Below are 25,976 nucleotides of genomic sequence, written 5' to 3'. Positions count from 1 at the left end.
CACTGTATAAGCTTACGTATCACTAGTCTTTAAGACAGTTGTATGAATGTAGCCCTACAAATTTTTAAACACACATTATTCTACTCCACTGTATATCATTAAAAACTTGTACACTCAGTGCTTTTTTCTGGGGGGACACAGGGGTATGCATACCCCTAAACATTTTGTGAATCCAAGTTTGGCCTCATTGAGGGGCAGTATTTCAATATGAGAAGGAAAATGAGAGTACCCCTAAACTTTTTTTAGAAAAAAGCACTGTGTACACTAGTGTAGCTAGTTGCATAAATCTATGTGAAAAAAATAACATGAGACCTGCCACACAGATTTCTGTTTCCAAGACAAAACCCATATGCTTGAGATCCAGTCCATTATCTTTGATACAAGCATAAATTGGTAAGCATCTTGCCTCCCCTCTTAACCAAAAGTTTTTGATCCTAGAATACTATATTTGCTTCTGGATAGTGTGTTGTATATTTTGTCTTTTCAGCATATTGAATGATGCTATTCATATGTATATCTGTAAGGGGAATATCTAGTTACTTTTCATTCCCCCCCCCCAAGCAGGCCAGTTCAACTACCACTTTTTATCTATTTTAAAAATTAAAACTACATTGCCCACTTAGGCTGGGAAAAACTGGAGGCTCACTTTCTGCTAGACTCAGTTGCAACAACCAAATCAGCACAGTCCATTACCCTGTGTATTACACTTAATACAGAGTATCATAAACAGTGCCTTTTATCAAGGTTTCCCTACTATTCAGTTATATTATCCTAAAAAGCCAGAACCCAAAAGCTATTACTTTGCTTGCAGTCAGATAAATAAGGTACTTCAAATTAAATCACCCAATTGGGGTGGGTAGCTGGGCAAAAAGCAGGTAGTTGTAATCAAGGCACTTAATGCAATCAGAGCTGTGAGTGAGTGTATTTTACTAATCCTTTCAATGTGTGTTCCTAGCAGATGAAGTGGGATTTGAAAACCACTCTGTAATTGCCAGTATAAAAACAGGAGTCGTTATCCCAAAGTACAAGTGTGCAACTTTGTATCTGTAATGCAGATAATTAAAAAAATTATGATGGGTACAATGCATTTCGGGAAAATTTATAATCTATCTTAAAAACCATTGTAAACAGCCAAAATTCGTTTGGGGGAATGGAATAACACTTATAGTTTAATGGTGAATTTTGGACATAAGGGAGATGCAAAAGATATGGATCATTATAAAAGATGCAGGGGGAAATGAGTAACAATAGGACCCACAAAGCAGAAGAGGGAAGTCCAGGAGATTATGTGGAATATTGTTTCTATATTTTATGTTGATTTGTGATAGTAAAAATTTAATTTGAAAAACCCACAAATAAATAAATTTACCAAAATTCATCATCATCATCCTTTCCCCCCACCCCCGGGTTTTTGGGGGACGGTCTTTTAGCTGGGTTTTATTGCAAGGCTTGCTTGCAAACGACTGTCTGCCTTGAGTGACTTTAAAAGTTCCCACGATAGCTGAAAATACTGAGGGAGGGGACTCGCGGATAGAAGGGAGGAGTCCACCCCGCCAAAAAAAAACCCCCACCCCAACCAAAACACGAGAAGAGAGCGCCATGAAGGTAATGGACCCCAGCTGCAGATGGCGGGGGGGGGGGTGTCGTGAAATCTCACCTTCCTCTCTCGGCTTTTGCGCTCTTCCCTGCGCTTCTCAAACTCCTCGAAGGAGATTTTCCCTTCCAGGTACTCGATAAGTTCGGGGCTGAACCCCGACATTTTTGCAGCGAGGGGCGAAGGAAACAACAATCCAGAAAGCCTGGTTTCCGCAAAGAGCGAGGAGGCTGGGGGAGTTATTAATGCGAGGGACCAAACGGTCCGGCACTGAAAATAGTCCGGGCTGAAACAAGGAAGGACGCTGGGGGCGTGGAGGACGGCGGCAACTGTCTGCGCATGCGCCACTGCTGCACGTGAAGGCCGTCGGTTCACGCAGGTCTGTAAACCTGCGCTAGGAAGAGAGAAGAGGGCAGCTTTTCTCTGCCCTGGGGGGATGGGGACGTCAGTAGCATATCGTGATCAACGTTTATATTACTGAAGCTTGGTGTGTGAAAGAGAATGGCCACCTTTTCCCCCTGGGCAGAAATGTCACACGCCGTGGTTTTGTTGTTGTTTAGTCGTGCTACTCTCATGAAGATTTTTGCAAAATGCCTTCTCTCCACAGTCAGCCATAAACAGGGCTGTCAATGCTGGTAGAGGTCAAGGGTGACAGAGAAGAAGAAGAAGAAGAAGAAGAAGAAGAAGAAGAAGAAGAAGAAGAAGAAGAAGAAGAATTAATACCACACTGATCTGGCTGGGGTGCCATCCATCTATTCTAAGTCAGCTCTGCTGGTTGTTAAGTTCTTGGCCCCACTCATGGTGGGATGAAAGTTAATTTTGTTGTTGTTGTTTAGTTGTTTAGTCGTGTCCGGCTTCAAGAACACTGTCCAACCATCTCGTCCTCTGTCGTCCCCTTCTCCTTGTGCCCTCAATCTTTCCCAACATCAGGGTCTTTTCCAGGGAGTCTTCTCTTCTCATGAGGTGGCCAAAGTATTGGAGTCTCATTTTGAGCATCTGCGCATGCGCGGAAGCACCGAAACCCGGAAGTAACGTGCTCTGTTACTTCCGGGTCACCACGGAGCGCAACCAGAAAATACTTAACCTGAAGCTACTTCAACTGGAGGTGTGACTGTATATCCCAACCTTTTCTCCAAAGAGTTTAAGGTGACACACATGCTTCTCCACTCCCCCCCCCTCCTTACAGCAACCCTGTGAGGTAGGGTTAAGCCAAGAGGTAGTGACTGGCCCAAGTTCACTGACTGATCTTCATTGGGATTTGAACCCTGGTCTCCCAGGTCCTAGACTGATACTCTAACCCACTACACCACACTGACTTGTTGTTTCAGAGGGCAGGAGTCAACTGAGTTACTAAGGCTAGGAAGAGGAGTGAAAGGGCAATACAGATAGAGAGGCAAGGATGGCCAAGCCATGGACAGGTCTATTGTTTAGTCGTTTAGTCATGTCCAACTCTTCATGACCCCATGGACCAGAGCATGCCAGGCATTCTTGTCTTCCACTGCCTCCTGCAGTTGGGTCAAACTCATGCTGGTAGTTCGAGAACACTGTCCATCCATCTCGTCCTCTGTCATCCTCTTCTCCTTGTGCCCTCAATCTTTCCCAGCATCAGGGTCTTTTCCAGGGAGTCTTCTCTTCTCATGAAGTGGCCAAAGTATTGGAGCCTCAGCTTCAGGATCTGTCCTTCCAGTGAGCACTCAAGGCTGATTTCCTTCAGAATGGATAGGTTTGATCTTCTTTCAGTCCATGGGACTTTCAAGAGTCTCCTCCAGCACCAGAATTCAAAAGCATCAATTCTTCGGTGATCAGCCTTCTTTATGGTCCAGCTCTCACTTCCATACATCACTACAGTGGTACCTCGGGTTACATACGCTTCAGGTTACATACACTTCAGGTTACAGACTCCGCTAACCCAGAAATAGTGCCTCAGGTTAAGAACTTTGCTTCAGGATGAGAACAGAAATCGTGCTCTGGCGGTGCAGCAGCAGCAGGAGGCCCCATTAGCTAAAGTGGTGCTTCAGGTTAAGAACAGTTTCAGATTAAGAACGGACCTCCGGAACAAATTAAGTACTTAACCCGAGGTACCACTGTACTAGGAAAACCATAGCTTTAACTATACAGACCTTTGTCGGCAAGGTGATGTCTCTGCTTTTTAAGATGCTGTCTAGGCTTGTCATTGCTTTTCTCCCAAGAAGCAGGCGTCTTTTAATTTCGTGGCTGCTGTCACCATCTGCAGTGATCATGGAACCCAAGAAAGTAAAATCTCTCACTGCCTCCATTTTTTCCCCTTCCCCAAGAGAATGGCCACCTTTTTCCCCTGGGCAGAAATGACCTGACCTGGGCAGAAATGTCACACGCCGTGGTTTAGTTTATATAAAATATGCTGAGATTTATGTTATGCAAAATGAACCATGGAAAGAGAAGGAGAGTAGCTAGGGAAACCCAGCCAGATGGGTGGGTATTAATATTAATAATAAATAATATTTTAAGGTTGTTTAGATGAATGTTCTAAAATGTAGAACAGAAAATTCAATAAAAACTGTACAGTGCAACCAAGCACAGAGGTGTACCTAGGAGTTGTATTGGTGTCTTGTCCGGGGGGGGCGGGATAAATAACTTTATGCAACAACCATATTTGAAATGGTTACCTTTTACATGGTCCAAGTCCTTGAAGCATCTGGAGTGAAGGCAAAAAAATAAGCACACCTTTGTGCCGCGGTGCAAGGGCAGGAAGCTTCTCCCACGCAGAGGAGTCAACTTCTAGGGATCAAGGGGCTTCACACCTACAAAATATTTGAGGGGACTGCCCCCCCAAAGTTGATGGGCACTGCCATTCAAATGGTGTGCATGCATGGTGTCATGTGAACATGGCCTGCCCCCCCCCCATATATTATTAAAGTTGGCATTCATTCGCGTAGCAATTTACTATATCTGAGGTTATTTATATTCAAGTCACAGATCTTTGGTGGGTATAATCTGAATTTCTACTTTATTTAGAGTCAAGCAAATAAAAACCATAAGCAAAATGTAGGCTTCTATATGTAGTATATTTAGGGAAAATAGTGGCTTGTCAATTAATTAACATTTATTAGATTTCATAGATGCTTTGAAACAAACAGGAGTCCTTCTTTTTTACCTCTTGTTTTTTCTTGTCTTTCCCCTTTCTTCTTTTCTCAACTTTCTTGCAGTTCTCCATATTGATACATACAGCAGTGTATCAAACTCTTACTTTTGTTTTCTGGGTTTCTGGGGTTTTTCCTGTTGTTATTCTGTCTCTCACAGCTACAATAAACCTACTATTAAAATTATGGACTGGTCATTTCTTTGTCAGAGGGCAAACGGGCAAATTTAGCAGGGGATCAAATACTTTCCCCCCTCACTGTATCAATGAATATAATGTCAGAGGAACAATGGCCGCGGTTGCTAGGTTGCTAAGGTCATTGTGACACACCCTATACGCCTCATGAACATGTCAGGTGAGCAAAGGTGATTTGGCAAGAGAGAAGCTTCATGCTTCTGTTGGCCATTTTATGACCGCTTCTAACATTTCTATATTGAGACAGAGAGAGAGTGTGTGACTGAGTGTGTGAGGGGGGGGAAATGTAAGTTGGATTTCTTAGCTGATTCTGCCTTCTGGTTCCAGCTTTGTCTAGGGCAGTCTGAGGGGAGTTCCTTTCTCCCCAGGCAATGCAGGTTCTGTGCACAGCATAGCTAGTGATAGCAAATAGTCCATAATCCTAACCATGGTTACCACCACAGTGCCTTCCAGATGTCTTTGGACTCCAACTCCCATCATCCCCAGCCAGCACGACCAGGGATGATGGGAGTTGTAGTCCAACAATGTATTAGCTCCCCCCTGCCCTGATCTAAACCTTCAAGCACTTCCTTCACAAGATAGCCTATTTGCCTATGACAGCAAGCACATGTGGCCCCAGTTCAGTCTAGGTGTGTAGAGCAGGAGGATACTGCCAGCCTATCTTCTCCCACTCTGTTTTAGGCTGTCAAAGCTACAGAAGCTGTTTTCAAAGAGCAACTCCAAACAAGATCTGGGGAAAGGAGGAAGCGACAGCCAAGATGCTGCAGCTTCATCAAAAGCCAAGTCCCAGGACCGGAGGTTTGAACATTTCTATAGCCATACAGAAAGCAGTGTGGGCAAAGTTGCATTCTCTTCCCTTCCCAAGCTGAAATGGTTCCATCTGTCCAGGAGAAAGAACTCTATCACGCTGAGGAATTGGGATAAATTAAGCACGTTCTGGAGCTGCTGTGGAACCCAAAAGGTCTGGTCCCAAGAATGTAAGGTTCTGGAACCTAAGCAAGAGTCAAGGAGCTTGTCCACAGTTTTAGGTGAGGAGATGCCCTGGGTTCTTAAGAGGGATTCTGCATGGGAGGAGAGGGTTGGAGGAGAAATGGAATTACCTAGGAGGAGCCAGTGTGATGTAGTGGTTAAGAGCGATAGACTCGTAATCTGGTGAACCAGGTTCACTTCCCCGCTTCTCCACATGCAGCTGCTGGGTGACCTTGGGCCAGTCACACTTCTCTGAAGTCTCTCAGCCCCACTCACCTCACAGAGTGTTTGTTGTGGGGGAGGAAGGGAAAGGAGAATGTTAGCCGCTTTGAGACTCCTTCGGGTAGTGATAAAGTGGGATATCAAATCCAAACTCTTCTTCTTCTACCTAATTCACACTTTATGAAACAATATGTGAACTGGAACACAACCATCTTTTGAAATTCACACTTCTCTCAATTTTGCAGTAAAGTATACAAAAATGCAAGTACTAAGATAAAGTGTGTAAACAAATGTATATATTAGTAGAGATAAGATACAAATCTATTGTGTTACAGTAACTTGCTTTAAAAAGATGTGTCTACAGTCATACCTTGGTTGCCGCCTTGGAACTTGTACGTTTCAGCTTGAAACTTGTAAGTTTTCAGAAACTGAACGTCTGGTACAGCTTCTGCAGCTTCTGATTGGCTGCAGGATGCTCTTGCAGCCAATCGGAAGCTGCGTCTTGGTTTTCAAACAGTTCTGGAAGTCTAACGAACTCCTGGAAGGCATTCTGTTCGAGAACCAAGGTACGACTGTATTAGGAGAAATTTGCACTATAATGTTAACGAATTTCCCTGAGGACTTTGCAAACTGGGTGTGGAAATTTGGGGAACTGGATTTAGGATTAGAAAAATGAGAAACTGAGAGAAACTGAAATGGATTCACCCATCCCTAGGGTGGGTGAGGTGGAGGATTTTATGAAGATGCCAGAGGCTTAGGGTGTTGTCAGGAATGTGCAAATTATTCAACAAGAAGAAGCTAGGTCTCTTTCAAGAAGGTAAAGGTAAAGGGACCCCTGACCATTAGGTCCAGTCGTGGCCAACTCTGGGGTTGTGGTGCTCATCTCGCTTTATTGGCCGAGGGAGCCGTCATACAGCTTCTGGGTCATGTGGGCAGCATGACTAAGCCGCTTCTGGCGAACCAGAGCAACTCACGGAAACGCCGTTTACCTTCCCGCCGGAGCAGTATCTATTTATCTACTTGCACTTTGATGTGCTTTCGAACTGCTAGGTGGGCAGGAGCTGGGACCAAGCAACGGGAGCTCACCCCATTGCGGGGATTCGAACCGCCGACCTTCTGATCGGCAAACCCTAGGCTCTGTGATTTAACCCACAGCGCCACCTGCGTCCCATTTCAAGAAGGTAAGAGATACTAATAAGAAGGTAGGAGATTCTAATATGCCTTCCTGTTCTCTGTTTACCCCTCTCAATTCCTAGATTCAACATCAACAAGCCTCAACCACTTCTCCACCTCCTCTGTCTTTTCATCTACTTCCAACGGGTCGGATGTGAATGACAGCATTGAACTAGATGGTGATGCTGTCAACATCATCCTCAAGCGCATGGAGGAGGAAGACAAGGTACAAAACCCCTCAGCACATGATGCTTCCTGCACGTGCTACTTCTATAGTACTACTAATGTGCTTGCTTGGGAAACGTGATTCTACAGATGTCTGAAGCCTGTTTCTGTGTTGACGCAGTGAGTTCTTCACAAACAGCAGCTGCTTGGGAGAATTAAGTTGGATGCTACTAGCAGCTCCTACTGTAATATCCTTGCCAGGCTGTTGTCAAGTCTGGTAGGGCTGGCCCAGAAACAAGCATGTTTTGGCCAAATGAGCACGAACACATCACCAGTAATGTAGAGTCTTGGGACTGGGTAGAGGAGCATGTGCACAGGGTTCCTGGGAAAGAAAACGTGTAGGGATGATCGCAGAGTGGGGAGTGGGGTCCAGAGGGAGCACACTCCCCACCCGCAGGCAGCCACAGTCTGCCTGGATGCGTGACCTTGGGGTGCGCCCTCCCCCACAGACAAGCCATAGCTGTCTGAACATCGTACCCTCTGTCTAACCGTTTGCGATCTCAGTAGTCTGTGATGCCCTGTCTGTGACCTTTGTCTCTGAGACCATTTGTCTCCTTCGTCATACATTGTGCAAGGGGAAAATGACGCGGTGGAAACAGGTGCCAAAATAACTTTGTACCACCCCACAATCTCGGGACCGGAAGATGTGTAAAGGTCACAGCCCAAAATGTACCTATCTGCCTGGTTTGCATATTTGTGTCAATAAAAGGAGGCTCCACAGGGCTGGCCAGCAGCTTGCATGCAGCTCACCTGTGTGCAGTTCACCTGCGTTATCAACTCCTGCCTCATGTCCATCACTTCAAAACAGAGCAGAGATCTGAGGACTTAACCAGGAAAGGAGTACTTGCTAAAAGGAAATAGTACACAAGATTACATTCACCTTACTAAAGGTTCTCGCAGAAGGGAGAGAGTGAAACAGCCACACTCAGAGAGGATGAGAATAGGGGGTTTGGGTGAGAAGTGACCAGAAAGATGGGGCAGGAGGGAGGATGAATGAAAGAGAGAGCTTTTACCTAGCCTTGAGTTTGCCGAGATGCACAGAGGGAGGGTGAGCAGGCTCCACAGGGGCAGGCTTGGACCCATGCGGGAAGGTCAAGAGTCCCAGGCAGCAGTGGGGCATCCACCAAGCAGGAGAAAATAAAGCTAGCCACAGTAGGAGTTCCACTGGGCAGAAACATAGGAAGATACAGGGCCGGCCCACCCGTCAGGCAAGATGAGGCGACTGCCTCTGGTGGCAGGATCCACAGGGGCTGCAGATCTGGCCTCCCAAGGAATGCACAGTGACACAGACTTATTTTCTTTCTCATGGAGGGTTGTGTAGCTATAACCATCAAAAAAGGAATGAACTGTTTTCGCTACAAAGTGGGAACGCAAGATCCCAGAGTTACCCTCTTTTGAGCTCATCACTTTTCTAGTTCTGTAGCGTCTCTGAGCAGTTGTGAAATAGGTGGGTTAATTCTGCGGCTCAGTTCTCGTTCCGAGCCAACCAGGAAGGATGTCTAGGACACATCAAGAAATAATGCCCTCTCCTAACAGCCCCGGTTCTCTCTCAACTTACAGAGCAAACAGGATGAGAACGGGGACATTAGTTTCCTCAGCGCCATCTCCGCTTTATGCATCGCTACACAGCATAAACGACGGAACAAACTGAAACTTCTGTACACCAAAGACGAATTAACAGAGGCTGTTGTGGTAAGTGAGGGACAGCATCAGAAATCCAATAAGGAGGTGGCAGCTAGCCAGTAGATGAGAGGCACGAGGTCTGGCTTTGGAGTTAAAGGTAAAGGTAAAGGGACCCCTGACCATTAGGTCCAGTTGTGGCTGACTCTGGGGTTGCGGCGCTCATCTCGCTTTATTGGCCGAGGGAGCCGGCGTACAGTTTCTGGGTCATGTGGCCAGCATGACTAAGCCGCTTCTGGCGAACCAGAGCAGCGCACAGAAACACCGTTTACCTTCCCGCCAGAGCAGTACCTATTTATCTACTTGCACTGGTGTGCTTTCAAACTGCTAGGTTGGCAGGAGCAGGGACCGAGCAACGGGAGCTCATCCCGTCACAGGGATTCGAACCACCGACCTTCTGATCGGCAAGTCCTAGGCTCTGTGGTTTAACTCAAAGCACCACCCATGTTAGTTCTGTGGAAATAAACCTGGCAAGTGCGGAAGGACTATGAAACCATTTGGAATAGGGTCACCAAATCCACTTGAAGACACCCTATGGGCATGCAGTTGTAATTCCTTCCCCAAGGTGTTATGCAGAGGACCTCCTTGCTAAACTTGCTTGGGACTCCCTTGTCTCTATATTTCTCTGTATTTGCATTTGTCTCTGTGTCTGAAACCCATGTTTCAGCAACAAGTCCTTCTGGGGTAATAGGTGGCTGGGGGAAATTGAGTTGGCTACCAGGGAGACCTCTGCTCCGTGCAGCTCTTGGCTCTGTTCCTGACAGAGGACAGACAGTTAATCGGCATGGCAGAGCTGGCCCAGTCTTTGTTTGGATAGTGAAGTATTCCCCTCAAGTTCTGAAGGTGGGAAAACAAAGCTAGGACTTCCCCAAAGAGGTTTCTATTCAAAGAAGAACAAGACAAAGCACAGCCATGTTTCTGAAAACCATCCCAGAAAGGAGGGGTGGAAAATGAGCCAATTAAAAACAATAAACTAAAATTTAAAAAACGACCAAATTACAGTCCAAATTATTAATTATGGGGGAGAAATTCAGGCTCCCCATAGTCTGGACCTCTGAAGTGTATCTCCTATATCTTCGTTCCTGCCTCTTCTTGTTGTTTTCATATTTTCCACAATCCGATCTTAACACTTTAAAGTTCTCCGTCCCTGGCTATGTGATTCTCAATCATGTCAGAAATCATATATCCTTTCATTCATTGAGTACAGCTTTATTTGTGTATATATATATTTTTCAACTGTCAATTTACCGGCGCAGTTTTTCCTGACTTCATTCCAATCTTCCAATCTGGGCTGTTGTCCAAGGCTATCGTCTGAAGTTTAATGACTCAGCAACTCCCAAGTTGTTAAATCATTCTATTCCGGGCTGTTGTCGAAGCCTTTCGTTTGAAATTTAATGGCATAGTAACTTCCACCTTGTTGTTACTGTAAATTGTTGAGCTTACTGTTTGCAATACAGTGGTACCTTGAGTTAAGTACTTAATTCATTCCAGAGGTCCATTCTTAACCTGAAACTGTTCTTAACCTGAAGCACCACTTTAGCTAATGGGGCCTCCTGCTGCCATTGCGCCGTCGGAGCATGATTTCTGTTCTCATCCTGAAGCAAAGTTCTTAACCTGAAGCACTATTTCTGGGTTAGCGGAGTCTGTAACCTGAAGCGTATGTAACCCGAGGTACCACTGTATTGCAATGTAAATGAACTGTATTCCACAGATACAAGTCATATGGCGATCAATCAGCCTTCCCAGAGACCACACAATCCCCCCCTTTGGGCCCTAGAAGGGGGGTTGCTAGACATCCATTCAGCCCTCTCTCTCGCTCATAAAGGATGGATTATGATATGGATATGTTAATTGGCTGTTTTTATTGGAAAATCAATAAAAATGATTTAAAAATAAAAAAGAAAATGAGTGGTGGGTGACAAAATGGTGTGTGTGTGTGTGTGTGTGAGGGTTGGGGTATTTCCTTTTGCTTCTAAGTTGCCTTGAGAATTATTTGATAGAAAGATGGGGTATAAATTATTAAAATGAATTTAAAATGTGGGGAGGCCTACAGTGACTCTAAGGCTATTCAGCAGCATTCCTGCATTGATGGGGGCGGGGGAGGGAGATGAAAGATCAGATGGTTGGAAAGGAGAAACAGAGAGACTTTCTATATCCTTAAGTCTACTAAAATGCATAGAGGAAAGCAGGGAAATGAGGAATTCCCGACGGCAGGCTTAGATCCAGGCAGGAGATTTTCCAGGGAAAGGAGGAGGAGAGTCTAGGGACCCTCTTTGTAAAGGGAGCATCTGATGTTTTATGGGTGCTTTGGGTAAATGGCCAGAAAGGAATGCAGGTTTTTGCTTGCCTTTTGGGCTAATATGTGTTGGGTTGAAATAACGACAGACAGGTAGCGAGTGTCATCTGGGAGGCATCTCCCGAGCAAGTCTCGGGGAGTCCCTTTTATTGAATATTACAGCATTGCCACATACGTGATTGTTGCTGATTGGTTAACACAAGTACAAAGCAAAGGGTTGCATATAGGCATTAATCACCGATAGATTAAAGGCTGGGAAAGGGAGCACAGAACTAGACAGGCATGAAAACCTCCTAATTAAAATATAACTAATGATTGATAATGCAAGACTTAAACAATTACGTTCCAATAGATGTGGTCAACTATGCATTAAGAACAGGTCAGGGTACGGTGTTTCATTAACTCAATGTGAACTGAACATTCTGGGGTGGTGAGGGAATGTCTTAGTATTAGAATGATTTGTGCAGAACGATTTATGCATCATGTACAGAGATGAAACTTAGAAGCAAGACTTTCCCAAACATGTCACAGTCATGTGCAGAAACAGAGCTTTCCTACAAATATGGATCATGAGACAAGACAGAGGTGCGGGGACAAAATGGGAGCGTGCTGGTAACGGGCTCGTGAATGAGAAAGTGCTTAGACGAAACCATTTGGGATGAAAGTGCCCCATTGAAATCTGTGGAAAGAGGTCCTTCACCTGCTCTGTTCTGGCCCTTGGTCTCTTCCAGGTGGTGATGGAGAAACTCCCGGTTCACTCTGTGCCCACATCAGTTCTGCCGTGCTGCATGGTGGCCATTTACAACTTGAGGTATGCCTCCTGCAGAACAGGGATTCCTGATCCTTCTGAGAAGCAATTAGCGCGTGCGAAGACCGTTGTATTTGTGATGAATGAGGGTAGAAAATAATACATTTTCAGGGAAGCAGATGCAACACGGCCCGGGAGTAGCCCAGACAATCGGATGCAATAGGTCAAAGACTTTCGAAACAGAAATGGCTGAAAGTGTAGCCTTTTCAGGCTTTGCGCATGGATTGGAAGAGAATTGCGCCCGGGAGAGGGAAGTGGGACACTCAAGGGTTGATCCAGAGAAAGAGCTTTATTGCTACCATCCGGGCTGGTAGAAGGAGCAAGCATGATAACTCACAAGCTTAGCACGAGTTCACAGCCATTTGCACAGAGCATATATTCCCCTCCAGTTCCCTCCCCCTCAGGAGTCTTGCCTCATGAGTTTCCCTGAGCATGAACAGAAAGCTCCTGTCTTGGGACTCTTGGCGCCCTTCCAAGGAAAGGAGGTTGAGAAGCCAAGGGGGTTGAGAAGCCTTGTGTTTCCGCGTGTCCAAGATTTGTTGCAACTGGGTGAGATAAGACTCAGTTCCCAGGCCTGCTTATTCTTGGCATTGACAGAGCCTCTTCATTAGCTTTTTGAAGCTTTCTTGTGCTGATAAAAATAATGTTTTGCCTATGCAGCAGCATCTTGTGAGAAAGCAGAGAAGAGCAGAGAAAAGGTGAAGCTGTGGGTTTTTAGAAGAGAGAAAGGGGAAATTTGAAGTCTTGAGGCCTGGGGTGACTTCGGGCCTAGGTGGGGTCACCTGTCCTCACCTCCTTCAAAAGAAGTGGGGAGGCTGGTACTCTGAGAGGCTCCAGAGAGGAGCAACTGACTCCCCTTGGAAGTGCCCACACAGATCTTAGAAGGCATTTGTTTTCTCCACACCTTGGAGGGGAGCCTGGTCTCTTTCCGTCCTCAGTGCACATCCTGGCGTTTGGGATCTGAAGTCCTGTGCTTCTCAAGTCCCAGGAGGAGCCTCCCTGCGGGAGATTAGGAAATTCTGGCAGTGCATAATCTAATCCTTTTTCCCCCACCCCACCAGTAAAATCAAGCCTCCACTTGATCCAGAACTGGAGTCGTGTGTCTTGCGGTTGGCTATGCATGGGGTTTTCACGATGGACATTGGGACTGGGGACGCCACCAAACAGGTAGGCAGCGATGGGCCACCAACTTGGATGGCTCTGCCTCCCCAGTTGGAGGCCGCCATGCACCCAAACACCAACTGCTGGAAAGGGGAAGAGTGCCCTTGCGCTCATGTTCTGCTCCCTGGTTCCCACAGGGATCTGGTTGGCCACTGTGAGCACAAGGGTGCTGGCCTAGATGGTCCATTGGCCTGATCCAGCAGGTTCCTTTTTATGCTCTTATGTAGGTAAATTCTTGTTGAACCCACGAACCATGGGGTTGCCAGCATGGCATTCCCTGGCACCCACAGGGTCATCTCCTCGGCCTCTTATTGAAATTAGACTTGAAAGAAGCATTCTATTGTACCCAATAGAATAGGCTGCAGTGTTGTTCTGTTGTTCCCACAGTTGTCACTCCTATTCACGTTTGCGGCCACATGCCCCCCCAAATTAGTGACCCCTACAGTACTATGTCAGGGGATGCGGGTGGCGCTGTGGTCTAAACCACAAAGCCTAGGTCGGCAGTTCGAATCCCCGCGACGGGGTGAGCTCCCGTTGCTCGGTCCCCGCTCCTGCCAACCTAGCAGTTCAAAAGCACGTCAAAAGTGCAAGTAGATAAATAGGTACCGCTCCAGCGGGAAGATAAACAGCGTTTCTGTGCACTGCTCTGGTTTGCCAGAAGCGGCTTAGTCATGCTGGCCACATTACCCAGAAGCTGTACGCCGGCTCCCTCGGCCTATAGAGCGAGATGAGCGCACAACCCCAGAGTCGTCCGCGACTGGACCTAACAGTCAGGGGTCCCTTTACCTTTACCTTTACAGTACTGTGTCAAATACATACTTGATTCCTTATCTTATTCATTTTTTAATAATAATTTTTATTAATTTTCTAATTTACATTTTAAAATATTCCTTTAAACAATCTTTTTTTTTTGAAATCGTTTTTATTTAATTTTACAAATATAAATTTATAACAAAACCAAATACGTATCCATATCACTCTCACGAACCCCCACCATCCCCTCCATGGGTCCTAATGTCAACATTTTCAACTGCGTATTGTATCAGTCTTATTTTATATCTGTTCATATTGTCCATAGTATTTGTTACAATACAAGTGAGATTAAAATGACGCTAATGTTTTCATCTGTTTGCAGTGATCTCCTAAGTAAATTTAAAAAAAATCCCAGTAAATAAATCCTTTTTGTTGTCTTGGTCCCTGAGTTTTCCGGTCAGTTTTGCCATTCCTCTCTGGTAGGGATTCTTTCTTCTTTAAACAATCTTACATCAGTGTCTTCCCTTCTTTTCCTTCTGTGGTTCAGTTTGGTTCTGGGGTACATCCCTGCATATTTTACATAATCCAAACCATTCAGTATTCCAATATTGCATTCATCAAACTTACTTGCACTGTTGAATTTATCTTAATGCTACCAGCGTTTTCACATGTGCACAATTTTCAGCCATATATTCAATAAACATTGCCCAGTCTTCTTTAAATGTGTGCTCTGATTCCTTATCTTATTTGAATCCCTCGTAGTTTGCCTTCGGGGTGCATCGGGCAAAGTTCTGTGCCCCTCAACAAGGCACAGAGGCTAGAAAGAGGGTCTTGGTTATAGCTCACATAAAATAATAATAATAATAATAATAATAATAATAATAATAATAATAATAATAATAATAATAATAATAATTTATTATTTATACCCCGCCCATCTGGCTGAGTTTCCCCAGCCACTCTGGGCGGCTTCCAATCAAGTGTTAAAAACAATACAGCGTTAAATATTAAAAACTTCCCTGAACAGGGCTGCCTTCAAATGTCTTTTAAAGATAGGATAGCTGCTTATTTCCTTCACATCTGAAGGGAGGGCGTTCCACAGGGCAGGTGCCACTACTGAGAAGGCCCTCTGCCTGGTTCCCTGTAACCTCACTTCTCGCAATGAGGGAACCGCCAGAAGGCCCTCGGCGCTGGATCTCAGTGTCCGGGCTGAACGATAACAGCATGTTATCTGTGGAACCACTTCTAGTGAGAGGTTCTCCCTTTGATGGCCAGACCTCAACGGCTCTGGGATGAAGCCTATTTGCAGGCATGCTTTGTTGGGGAGAAAATCCAGCTCTCGCGCAGGGATTTCCCTTTTCTTCCAGGCGCTGTATAGAACAACTTCAGCGACGCTCGAAATCCTGCTCAGGTCATTATTAGCAGAGGATCCGACCACCAAGCATCTGCTGAGGATCTTAAAAGTAAGTGTGTCGAAGATATATTGCAGCAAAGGAAGGCCTGGCAGGGAGATATTGCAACCTAAGCAACAGTTAGTCTGCAAAATCACCCACCATTCATTATTGTAGGGTTTCCTCCGTTGGAAGAGTTTGGGCATAATATTGTGATTTCCAGGCCCATGAATAACTGACTGAACCAAGACAGGTTTCAAAACAAAGATTCAGGGGAGAAATGACCAAGTAGACTAATATCTCCCAGTCCAGTCTATTAGGAGGTATTATTTTCTCCCTTGGGCACTCAGGGCCACTTACACACTCATAGAATCCAATAGTGGTTAAGCTTCAGGGTGCAGCTGAGAGATTATACCCTAGCAGAGCTGGCCCTGCCATTAGGCAGAGTGAAGTAGCTGCCTCAGGCAGCTGGCTTTGGCCTTCACAGAATGGCAACGAATAGTTAGTCATTTAATTTATTTTTATTCTATTCTATTCTATTTATTTATTATTATTTTATTTTCACAAAGTAATAACCATACATAAATGAGAATAAAAATGTGCACCCCACCACCGAGACCATTCCATTGTAACTATCCCACCTCCCAAAATTTCAACACCCCTTTCCGTTTTAACAGTACAAATTCTACAAACACCCTCCATATCTCCTCAAAATCTATGCTCTTGGCATATTCTGCATTTTGCCTTAATGGCACATTAAATTAACAATTAAGGTTATTCTATTTTTGTTGCCAGGGAAGGGCACTCATTCTTTTCTACCTTGACTGAGGAGTGGGACAGCACTACCTGCTGCCCCACCTCAGGCAACCAAATAGCTGCTCTCCTATAATATTTATTTTAAAAAATGCTTGAACACAGAAAATTAGTGGGTTTAGGAGGATTCTGCCAAGCCTTATCCCTGGCATATGTGGCCACATGCTATGTTATGTACTGAGTTGAATAGGATCCAACATGCAGCAGTCTGATTGGTCCTAGAACAATAGGATTCAGAATGCAGCAGTCTGATTGGTCCTCAGGAGCCACCCAATCCAGCTCCAGGTGGAAGTGAATCCGCAACCTGATTGGCCTGCAGGTGAATCCTGGAATTAGCCAATCACTGGGGCCTATTGTGTAAATAATGTATATAAAGCAGACATCCTGGGGGAACTTTCATTCCTCCTCACCACTATGAGCTGAATAAAGAGCATGAAATCCACTCTCGACACCGAGTATATTTCATGCTAATAGGGGACATCCAAGCTAAAATGCCACGTTATTCATCAGGCACAAAGCATTGCAAGTCCACCACAAATCGTCCAGAGATAAAACAGTAGATCCTGATCTACTTCCTGCCCATTCCTGAACTAAGGCATATCTATGAAGAGGAACAATTCATCCTAGGAGAACTCATGTGTCAGATGCACAACCTTCCAACATTTTGGTTGGTCCTAAAAACAAAACAAAAAACCCCACTGCTTGTAGATTTTGGATTATGGATCACTGCTGCTTTCTTTGTTTTGAGCAAAAGGGTTGCATGAGACGTTGTAGCAGTGCAATATTCCTGAGGTGTTGCTTCCTCCTGCAGCACATCCATTTTTGGATACACTCGAAGTACAAAGTGGAGAGAATCAGAGCTATCAAAAGCAGTGCTGCGCTCCTACGTTTTGCTGTCCTTATGCCAGATTTTGATGTAAGTGTGACCTCATATGCTGCCCCCTGTTGCTCTAGGGAGCAAATGTGAGAGCTGCTACAACTGATTTTTAGATTTATCCCTCCCTCCAGAGCCAATTCATATTGAGAACTGAATATTATTTTCAGTATCTTAGTCTTAAAGGAATAGGAGAGGGGAAAGCCAATAATCGAAGGGGTGGCGGCAGCTAGGAATGGCTTCGTTTGCATAAGACCAGCATGCTCTTCTTGGGTCCCTTTGAGTGATAGCCTGTATCTTGCAGAGATGCAGGTGGCGCTGGGGTCTAAACCACTGAGCCTCTTGAGCTTGTCGATCAGAAGGTCGGTGGTTCAAATCCCCACAATGGGGTGAGCTCCCGTTGCTCCGTCCCAGCTCCTGCCAACCTAGCAGTTTGAAAGCATGCCAGTGCAAGTAGATAAATAGGTACTGCTGCGGCGGGAAGGTAAACGGTGGTTCTGTGCGCTCTGGTTTCCGTCACAGTGTCCCGTTGCACCAGAAGCGGTTTAGTCCTGCTGGCCACGACCTGGAAAGCTGTCTGTGGACAAACGCCGGCTCCCTTGGCCTGAAAGCGGAGATGGGTGCCACACCCCATAATCGAATTTGACTGGACTTAACTTTCCCAGGGTCCTTTACCTTTTTACCTCTCTGCTCCCATCCATACCACTGAGTTGTTCCTGGCATTCCAGGTTGTTGATAGGTGCATTGGGGTTCCTCTTTTGGCTTGAACTGTGTGGATTTGCTGTTCTGGCAAAATACATGGAGGCCCTACATCCATCTTCTCAGAGTCCCATCCAAAGGACAGAGAGGAGGCTATGTTCTCTGGAAGTATCTGTCTAACCTAGTCCACAGCTGTCAACCATCCCTTCTTTGGCGGGAAAGTCCCTTATCCCAGCGCCATGTCCCGCTGCTGTCCCTTATTGATGATGTCCCTTAAATTTCCCGGGTTTCAAAGGAAGCAGCTCCTCTCCCTCCCTCCCTGCCAGCCAGGGAGGCGCCAACTGTGTTGCTTGGCTGCGTTGCTCACCCAATAAGGAGTCTAAGAACGACTGGGGGGTGGAGCTTGCATGCCTTGTGCCGATCAAATCGGCCGTGTTGCCTGGGGACTCGTCTTTGCTCAGCGCTTCCCAGCGGAGAGGTGACGGTGGTTTTCCTTGCTGCATCCCCTTTGCCGGGTTGCTGTGCTGTGGGAACCACTGCTTGAGGCTTCATTTGGCTGCTAGCTGGGCTTTCTGCCTTTGGCTCGGAGGGGCTCAGAGGTTGAACATACCTGTGCTCTGAAAATCCCTTATTTTGGCTGCTGATCCCTTATTTTCGAGGCTACTGGTCCCTTATTTTCAAATCTGTAAGTTGACAGCTATGACCTAGTCTGCCCATTTTGGAGATGCAAAGTATTATTTTAAGAGTTTCTGAGAAGCGCTTAGATTTTGAGGTGAGGCGTACACCTTAAAGATAGAGAGGATCTGACAGAGAAGTGGGGGACAAAAATCTCTCTGGTTTTCCTTCTTGCTAGGCTACTTGCAAACTCCCAGAACTGGGGCACCATGTGGCAGAGCTGGCAATTTGTATTGGGGACCCCCAAGCAGCAGTCAGCCGACATGCCAGGGAGAGTATCTTCCGTCTCTACGAGCTGCTCCTGCACCAGAAAGGCAAGTAAGCTGGAAAAGTTGCAACAACAGTTCCATGCTTAAATATGATGGAATACGTTAAACACCTTAGTTTTACGCGCTAGCGAAATATGATTAGAACCTCTAGTCTCAGTTCATAGTGTGTTTTTCCATTAATATCAGTTGAGTCTCATGTTGACTCTCTGGTAATGGTGCATTTCCCGCAAAGTTGACTCAGCGGGGAAGAAAGAAGCTGTTGTCTTGTTCAGTAGTATTTCACAATGCTATACTCTCCCCTTTGCCAATAAGAGAGCCCACCCTTTGAGCAAAGATGGTGGGAGATCAGCATGCAAGAGCATTTGACATTCCTCCATATAAGCCAGAATTTGACCTTCGTTTCTTGAGTCTTGCCTCAGAGGCTGATACCAGAATGAGACATGAGGTTGCCAGAGAAATTCCCTTGGAGTGAACTCTCGAGGTGGATCTTGCAAACATCTTCATAAAAAAAGTTATGGAATATCATCCAAAGGAAACAGAAAGGCCTAAATTCATTTTCATTCGTTCATTTAAATATTTATAATCTTGACCAAGGTGGTGAACAAATTGTAAGAACAGGTATCCATCAAAGTACGTAGTTGTGCTCTGGCAGAGTCTTCTGCCTGCTTTACAGGACTCCCGCACCTTCTCCTTTACCCGTGTGCCCCCTAAATCTGTTTCTGGGAACTTCCCTAATGCTCAAGAGGAGATTGGGGAGGGCAGAAGGGGTGTACAGGAAAAAGAGAGAGAGGAGGAAATCCTGTTGCGCAACAAGACATCCTTGTTCTAATGGGACAACTTTGTTGACTACTGCTCATAAAAATGCAATGCAATAAAAAATAGAATGTTAAGGAACCAGCTGGATGTTAACATATAATCTCACCAGTCTAAAAAATGTTTCCAAAGCCATCAGAATAAATTATGTCTGCAAAGCCCTAAACCCAGAAATGGGGAGCCTGTGGCTCTTCCAGATATTGTTAAGAGTCCTATCCCCAGGAACCCCAGCCAGCATGCCCAGTGGTCAGTCGCAACATGTAGCTCAGCAATACTTGAAGACGACAAAATTAATGGACTATGCAGAATTGGACAAAATGACAGGAAGGATTCGAAACCTGCGGGACCAGAGATTTACAGAAGATTGGAAGAAGTATATGAATTATTTGAGGAGCAACTGTAATCAACAAATTACGCTAGCAGGACTACAATAAGTTTTGTAAGGAGAACTATGCGAAGTGTTACAAAGTAGAAAAAGATAGAGATATTGGTTATGAGTTTGAAATGTAATAGGGAAGATAAGAAATGCATACTGAGAGATTAGATTGGAAAATTTTCAGACAGGATTGATGGAAGTCAAAAGTTTGAATAAGATGTAAAAGTATGTTTAATTACTCTTGAAAATGATATGTTAAAAAAAAACCTAATAAAAATTATATTTGAAAAATAATAATACTTGAAGGACCACAGGTTTCCCATCCCTGCCCCAAACCTTTAAGACAAAGCTTTTAACTCCTGGTGTCTTATTGTCAGGGATACGCATGAATAATGCCGAAGAACTCTGGTGCAGGAGGTACCAAGAAGAGAAGAAGATGCTCTCTTACATAAACATGATGAAAGTTGGAGAGGTAAAGGTGTCCCTTCGATGCTAGAAGCCCCCCTTTCAATACGAAACCACTCACGTGTTTGATAGATTTATTGCTCCACCTGAGAAATGTGGGTTGCTTTCTTTTACCCTTCTCTGCCTCCAGGAAACACCAGGATCAGCTTAAGGGGTTGTTGGCAGAATTGTGTGAAGAGACACATTGGGAGATATGATTGCAATGCAGTCCTTGACAGTATCATGGGCAGAAGGGGCAAGATCCTGTCTCAAGGATGTCAAAGTTGTGATAACAGAGAGAGGGAAAGAAGAAGAAGGGATCGTTTAATGAACATGCAGCAATCCAAAGATTGCTTCATTTTGGTTTCTTTGCTTTTAGGTGTTTGGGACGTTCTTCAATGAACAACAAAGAAGATCCTTTCTAAGAACAGCTTTGTTAGCTATTTATAGTCCGGACCGGAGGGTCAGTGAAGCAGGGATCCTCCTTGTTTATTCTATCCTTGGGAATGCAAAAGAACTAATGGATGTGGAGGTAAGTTACTAAATTAAGCTTTCTGTGAAAAAGCATATTATAAAGGACAAGTCTTCTTTCAGGATGATGGGGGAAAAAAGACTTCTGACTGTTTTGGGATTCCCCTCACCCCTCAATCTCTCCAGGAAAAACAAGTAAAGAAAAATATATGGCATCAGCTCCACAAATTTCGAGTTTGCAATGAGTTGCCTGTGGCGGTACAAAGCCTCTCTGCAAGCAAAGGTAATGTCTATTTCCAGTTACGGGGAACACTACCAAAGATATGGAATAATTACAAGCTGTAATTATCTACTTATAAAAGACCACTATCCACAGCTTCAACCAGTCTCTTAAGACACAAATTGCCTAAATTTATTGTTGTATTGTGTGTGAGCCGGATAGGGGAGGAATTAGATTTGGTGTGCAATTAAAGGCGAATCTATCTAATTCACACTTTTCAAAACAGTTGAAATTCAGTTTCTCCAAACTTTGCAGTGCCATTTTCTAGCCACTGTTGTAAATAAAAACTGCCCTTTTCCCTTATGGGGTATCCAAGAGCCCATACAGTATAGAGTCCTTACATAGGTTCCCTATTGGTAGGAGAAAATAACAAGAGGCCAACCAGAGAATATTGAGAAGCAAAGCAGCTAGTAAGCTTGATCTTTATTGATCTGTTGCAACAGGGTGCTCCCCTCACCCGCAGGAGAGAGGAGGAACCCAGAAAAATGGTTGCAGGGCCTTATAAAGACTTTTGAAATTGTTACCCTGTAGATCAAGACCACCCCCAGAAACATCATACATACATCACAGAAAAGGCGGTCTAAACAGAAATTTGAATGTTGTTTTTCTCCTGTCCTTGTTTATCTCCTGTCTGGCAGGTTACTTGACTGGATTGCCTGGGGAGCCTGGCCAATCTTTTGTAATGATAAATACTTAGTTCCTGGGCCATGTCACAGGCTCACACCCTATTCAAACACAGACATACCCTTAAGACAGGATTTGTGAAGGAAAAGACAATGGGGAGGCTTTTCCACTTTGACCTTGCAGAGAAAACATTTGCTCGGTTTAGGAATCAAAATGGCTTCAGGTCGGTCTTCCTGTGCTGATCTATGTATGTGCGGTTATGAACATTACCATATATCTAAGACCTCAAAATTCCTATCACACCACGCAATGTGTACAAAAAGGTATGCACTCAGGTAAAGTGTGCATAAAAATGCATGCCTGCTAACATCAACCCATAACCGATGTGTCCACATTTTAGCACCAATCCACAGTGGCCAACTGGTTAGAGGTTTGGACTAGAACCAAGGAGAGCCGGGTTCAAACCTCCAGTCAAGTCTGTGGGTGACCTTGGGCCAATCATTCTCTCTCCACCTAATTTACCGTTTGTGATCTCCTTGAAGGGGTGGGATGATGTTGATGATCTATACGGACCCCTCCCAAACATTTTCCTAAGTTAAATGAAGCTGGTATAATTCAATCTGCCTTCTCTTCGTTTCCACTCAGGTGACGTGCTGATGGAGGATCTTGATGATTACGTACAGTTGTAAAACAACCGCCCACATCTCTCCACTTTCTGTCCCCCTCCCCTCTTCCTTTCTCCCTCCCTCCCTCCCTTTCTTCCTTATGTTTTCTCCAGGTGGCTATGTGGGGCCAGAGCTTTTGGGTTTCACAGGATCTCCAGAGCTCACTTAAAAGAAAAAAAACATTTCCCCTATTCTCCACGGAGATGGATTTTCTTCCCTCTGGACAGATGGAACAGCTTCCTTTTGGGAAGAGGTGAGACTTTTATCTCCCATCTTTTGGCTTGCGAGTGTTTCATCCCTTCTGTGGGAGGTGTCCAAACCTCCATTCTCTAGGATGGGCATTCTGTGGGTGAAACCACAGAGCCTAGGACTTGCCGATCAGAAGATCGGCAGTTCGAATCCCTGTGACTAGGTGAGCTCCCGTTGCTCGGTCCCTGCTCCTGCCAACCTAGCAGTTCGAAAGCACGTCATAGTGCAAGTAGATAAATAGGTACCGCTCTGGCGGGAAGGTAAACGGCGTTTCCGTGCGCTGCTCTGGTTCGCCAGAAGTGGCTTAGTCATGCTGGCCACATGACCCGGAAGCTGTAAGCCGGCTCCCTCAGCCAATAAAGCGAGATAAGCACCGCAACCCCAGAGTCGGCCATGACTGGACCTAACAGTCAGGGGTCCCTTTACCTTTTAGCATATTGGATGCTGCTGCTGCTTCCTCCTCCTGGGTCACATTCAGAGTTGCTTTCTGGAAAAAGCCTGATGTGCATAGGGGCAAGAACAAAAAGCATCCCTTGCTTGCTAGATCCAGGTAGCCCCACCATCCCTCTGGAGAGAAGAGGGGCAGATATCCATCATTTATGCTCAGTTGGGGCCCAGAGATGGCTGGTCTATTAGGGCAAGAACTGTCCAACTAATCTCAACCTTAGCCAGCAGCCACCTGCCTGTCTTCTTGTGTACATTTAATCCAATGATGGTACTTCCTGTCAAGCTTACCTCTCCTTTGTGTTGCCACTGTAGGACTTTGTGTAGTGGAGGATGGAGACAAAACTAGAATCAGCTGGCTCTGCCTTTCGTTGGCTCTGGCGCCACCTACTGTTGGGCTCCTTGCCTTCTGCCCCATCAGCTCCAATGTGGCTTCCTGGCAGCATTTTTCATCACCTTGCTGGCTGGGTAAATGTAATCCCACCATCCCTCTGGGAAAGGGGGACACATTTTACTGCTTCTGTCCAGACCACCAGAAGGTGGCCCTCAAGAAATGGCTGGAGGAGACTGGGACACACAGGGCTGAGAAGAGTAAACCAGGACCCTGTCTGGGTTTTCTCCTGCCCCTTATTTTCATTGCTTGCCTTGCTGATTAATGCTATCATCCCCACCATTCCTGTGCGAGAAGGGAAAGAAAGGGGACAGACAACATTTGCTGTTTTCTGCTTGAATGCTGCGAGGAATGAGTAGAAGGAGAAAGCAACAACACAACAGATTTGTTTCCCCCGGAAAAATAAAGATGGCAAGACGACATATTTGAAAAGTAACAGGAGATATGGAAACAGATTAACACTAGCGAAAATACAAGGAAATTAATTTCTTGGGAATTTCAGAGTTTTGAACATTATTTTTTAAAGCAAGATACAGTCACAACGATTAAGGCGGCAGAAAACAGACTGGGGTACAGACTGGCAATATCGGAGAATCAATTTATAGTCTGAGAATAAATATGGATAATTTTTTTTTAAAAAAAAAAGAAAATGTAACTGAAAAAGCAGTAGAAGACAGAAAACATAAATATGGCTTTCACAATTTTGGAGCAAGGTAATTGTCAACAGAAAGAAGGATGAGATTTATTATACAATCATACAGAGGTATTTGGGGGGCGGTGAATAAGGAACATTTTAATTTCAGAGGTTTGAATGAGAAAGCTGAAGATGTAAAAGCATTATTTGAATGAGTTTTCTGCAGGATAGTAGACTCCAAGTAGAAATGGTAATTGATGTGGTCTTCAGAATTATTTCCAAAATCTCTGACTCACACTTGATAGTTGTCAAGGTGAACTGATTGTAAATGAAGTTCCTTTTCCAGTGGAACTTTGGGCAATTTTTAAATAAACTCAGTTTGAATATATATATATAAAGGGGTTTCATCAACTCTTGTGTTTGATTGTTGCTACTGCATTTACCATTTTTACCTATCTGAATGATGTTTAAGCTTAAAGATTGTTGAGTAAAATAAATAAAACAATTGTTCACACTGTTCACACTGTAATTCAATGTCACACTATTACAAATGTTTTGTCTGTTCAAAGATTTCCACTTGCTTCTGGGGGTTCTCCTGACTTCCTGGAACCAATTTCAGGGGGCGTAAAGGGACACGGGTGGCGCTGTGGGTTAAACCACAGAGCCTAGGACTTGCTGATCAGAAGGTTGGCGGTTCGAATCCCCGCGACGGGGTGAGCTCCCGTTGCTCGGTCCCTCTCCTGCCAACCTAGCAGTTCGAAAGCACATCAAAGTGCAAGTAGATAAATAGGTACCGCTCCGGCGGGAAGGTAAACGGCATTTCCATGCACTGTTCTGGTTCGCCAGAAGCAGCTTAGTCATGCTGGCCACATGACCCGGAAGCTGTACGCCGGCTCCCTCGGCCAATAAAGTGAGATGAGTGCCGCAACCGCAGAGTCGGCCACGACTGGACCTAACGGTCAGGGGTCCCTTTACCTTTAAAGGGCGCACAGGAGTTGGGAGGTGGGGAAGTGAGCCTCACTGCACAAGCAGAAATCCTTGCCTAGGACACCTGCTGACAAAGTTCATTAGGTGAATAGCACCCTAAGTGTGCAATGATGTTTTCTCCATCTTCTTCAGGGATCCTCAAATGTTTTCAGCAGGGGGCCGGTTCACTGTCCCTCAGACCTTTTTTGGGGGGCAGACTATATTTTGAAGGGGGGAAACGAATGAGTCCCTATGCCCACTGCACATATTGTATTTGCTGGCACCAATCAAAGCCCAGCCCCCTTCCTCCGCAGGGCGGGGAGAAGCCAGGAGGGAGGGAGGGAGGTGCCAGCGCCACGAGGGAAAGAACGCGCGTGCTGGTGCAGCCCAAACGATCAGATCCACGCTGATTCCTGGACCTCCCGTAGGCCAAATTTAGGCAGCTATTGGAACGGATCTGGGCCTTAGTTTGCCAACCCATGGTCGTCTTGATGTTTTATAGTTTAGCAGAGCAGCTTGTAACATGCTGAAGGCAGTGAAAAAATGTGGAGGACCACATTAATGAATTGTGAATTGAACTGGAATGGAATTACCGTATTTTTTGCTCTATAAGACTCACTTTTTCCCTCCTAAAAAGGAAGGGGAAATGTGTGTGCATCTTATGGAGTGAATGCAGGCTGTGCAGCTATCCCAGAAGCCAGAAC

The 25,976-nt window shown here is 45.2% G+C and overlaps 2 protein-coding genes across 5 annotated transcripts in view; one reads left to right on the top strand and one right to left on the bottom strand.

Moving 5' to 3' along the window:
* Window positions 1-1,860, bottom strand: part of GTF3C3 (general transcription factor IIIC subunit 3) — a 35,146-nt gene extending 33,286 nt beyond the window's left edge. For both annotated transcript variants that reach the window (XM_053361819.1, XM_053361829.1), the window contains exon 1: window positions 1,658-1,860. In XM_053361819.1, coding sequence (XP_053217794.1) covers window positions 1,658-1,759 — 102 coding nt within the window. In that variant the 5' untranslated portion in view covers window positions 1,760-1,860. The remainder of the gene's footprint in view (window positions 1-1,657) is intronic.
* Window positions 1,861-4,546: 2,686 nt separating this feature from the next.
* On the top strand, window positions 4,547-24,302 carry LOC128399938 (uncharacterized). Of its 3 annotated transcripts, XM_053361847.1 has the most exons (14): window positions 4,547-5,705; window positions 5,796-5,935; window positions 7,355-7,497; window positions 9,057-9,188; window positions 12,204-12,283; window positions 13,342-13,447; window positions 15,562-15,657; window positions 17,210-17,314; window positions 18,825-18,960; window positions 20,482-20,576; window positions 20,928-21,080; window positions 21,206-21,302; window positions 22,702-22,841; window positions 23,597-24,302. In XM_053361847.1, exons 3-13 carry the CDS (start codon window positions 7,480-7,482, stop codon window positions 22,755-22,757), a joined length of 1,074 nt encoding a protein of 357 aa, XP_053217822.1. In that variant the 5' UTR covers window positions 4,547-5,705; window positions 5,796-5,935; window positions 7,355-7,479; the 3' UTR covers window positions 22,758-22,841; window positions 23,597-24,302. The 3 variants fall into 3 exon arrangements, with proteins under 3 accessions (XP_053217822.1, XP_053217815.1, XP_053217830.1); XM_053361840.1 differs by having other exon boundaries at window positions 4,547-5,935; XM_053361855.1 differs by having other exon boundaries at window positions 4,551-5,935; window positions 22,569-22,841.
* Window positions 24,303-25,976: the final 1,674 nt, after the last annotated feature.

The sequence above is a fragment of the Podarcis raffonei genome, chromosome 1 (genome assembly GCF_027172205.1).
Source record: "Podarcis raffonei isolate rPodRaf1 chromosome 1, rPodRaf1.pri, whole genome shotgun sequence".
NCBI classification, from domain to species: Eukaryota; Metazoa; Chordata; class Lepidosauria; order Squamata; family Lacertidae; genus Podarcis; species Podarcis raffonei.
This window is presented reverse-complemented; position numbering and strand designations above follow the sequence as displayed.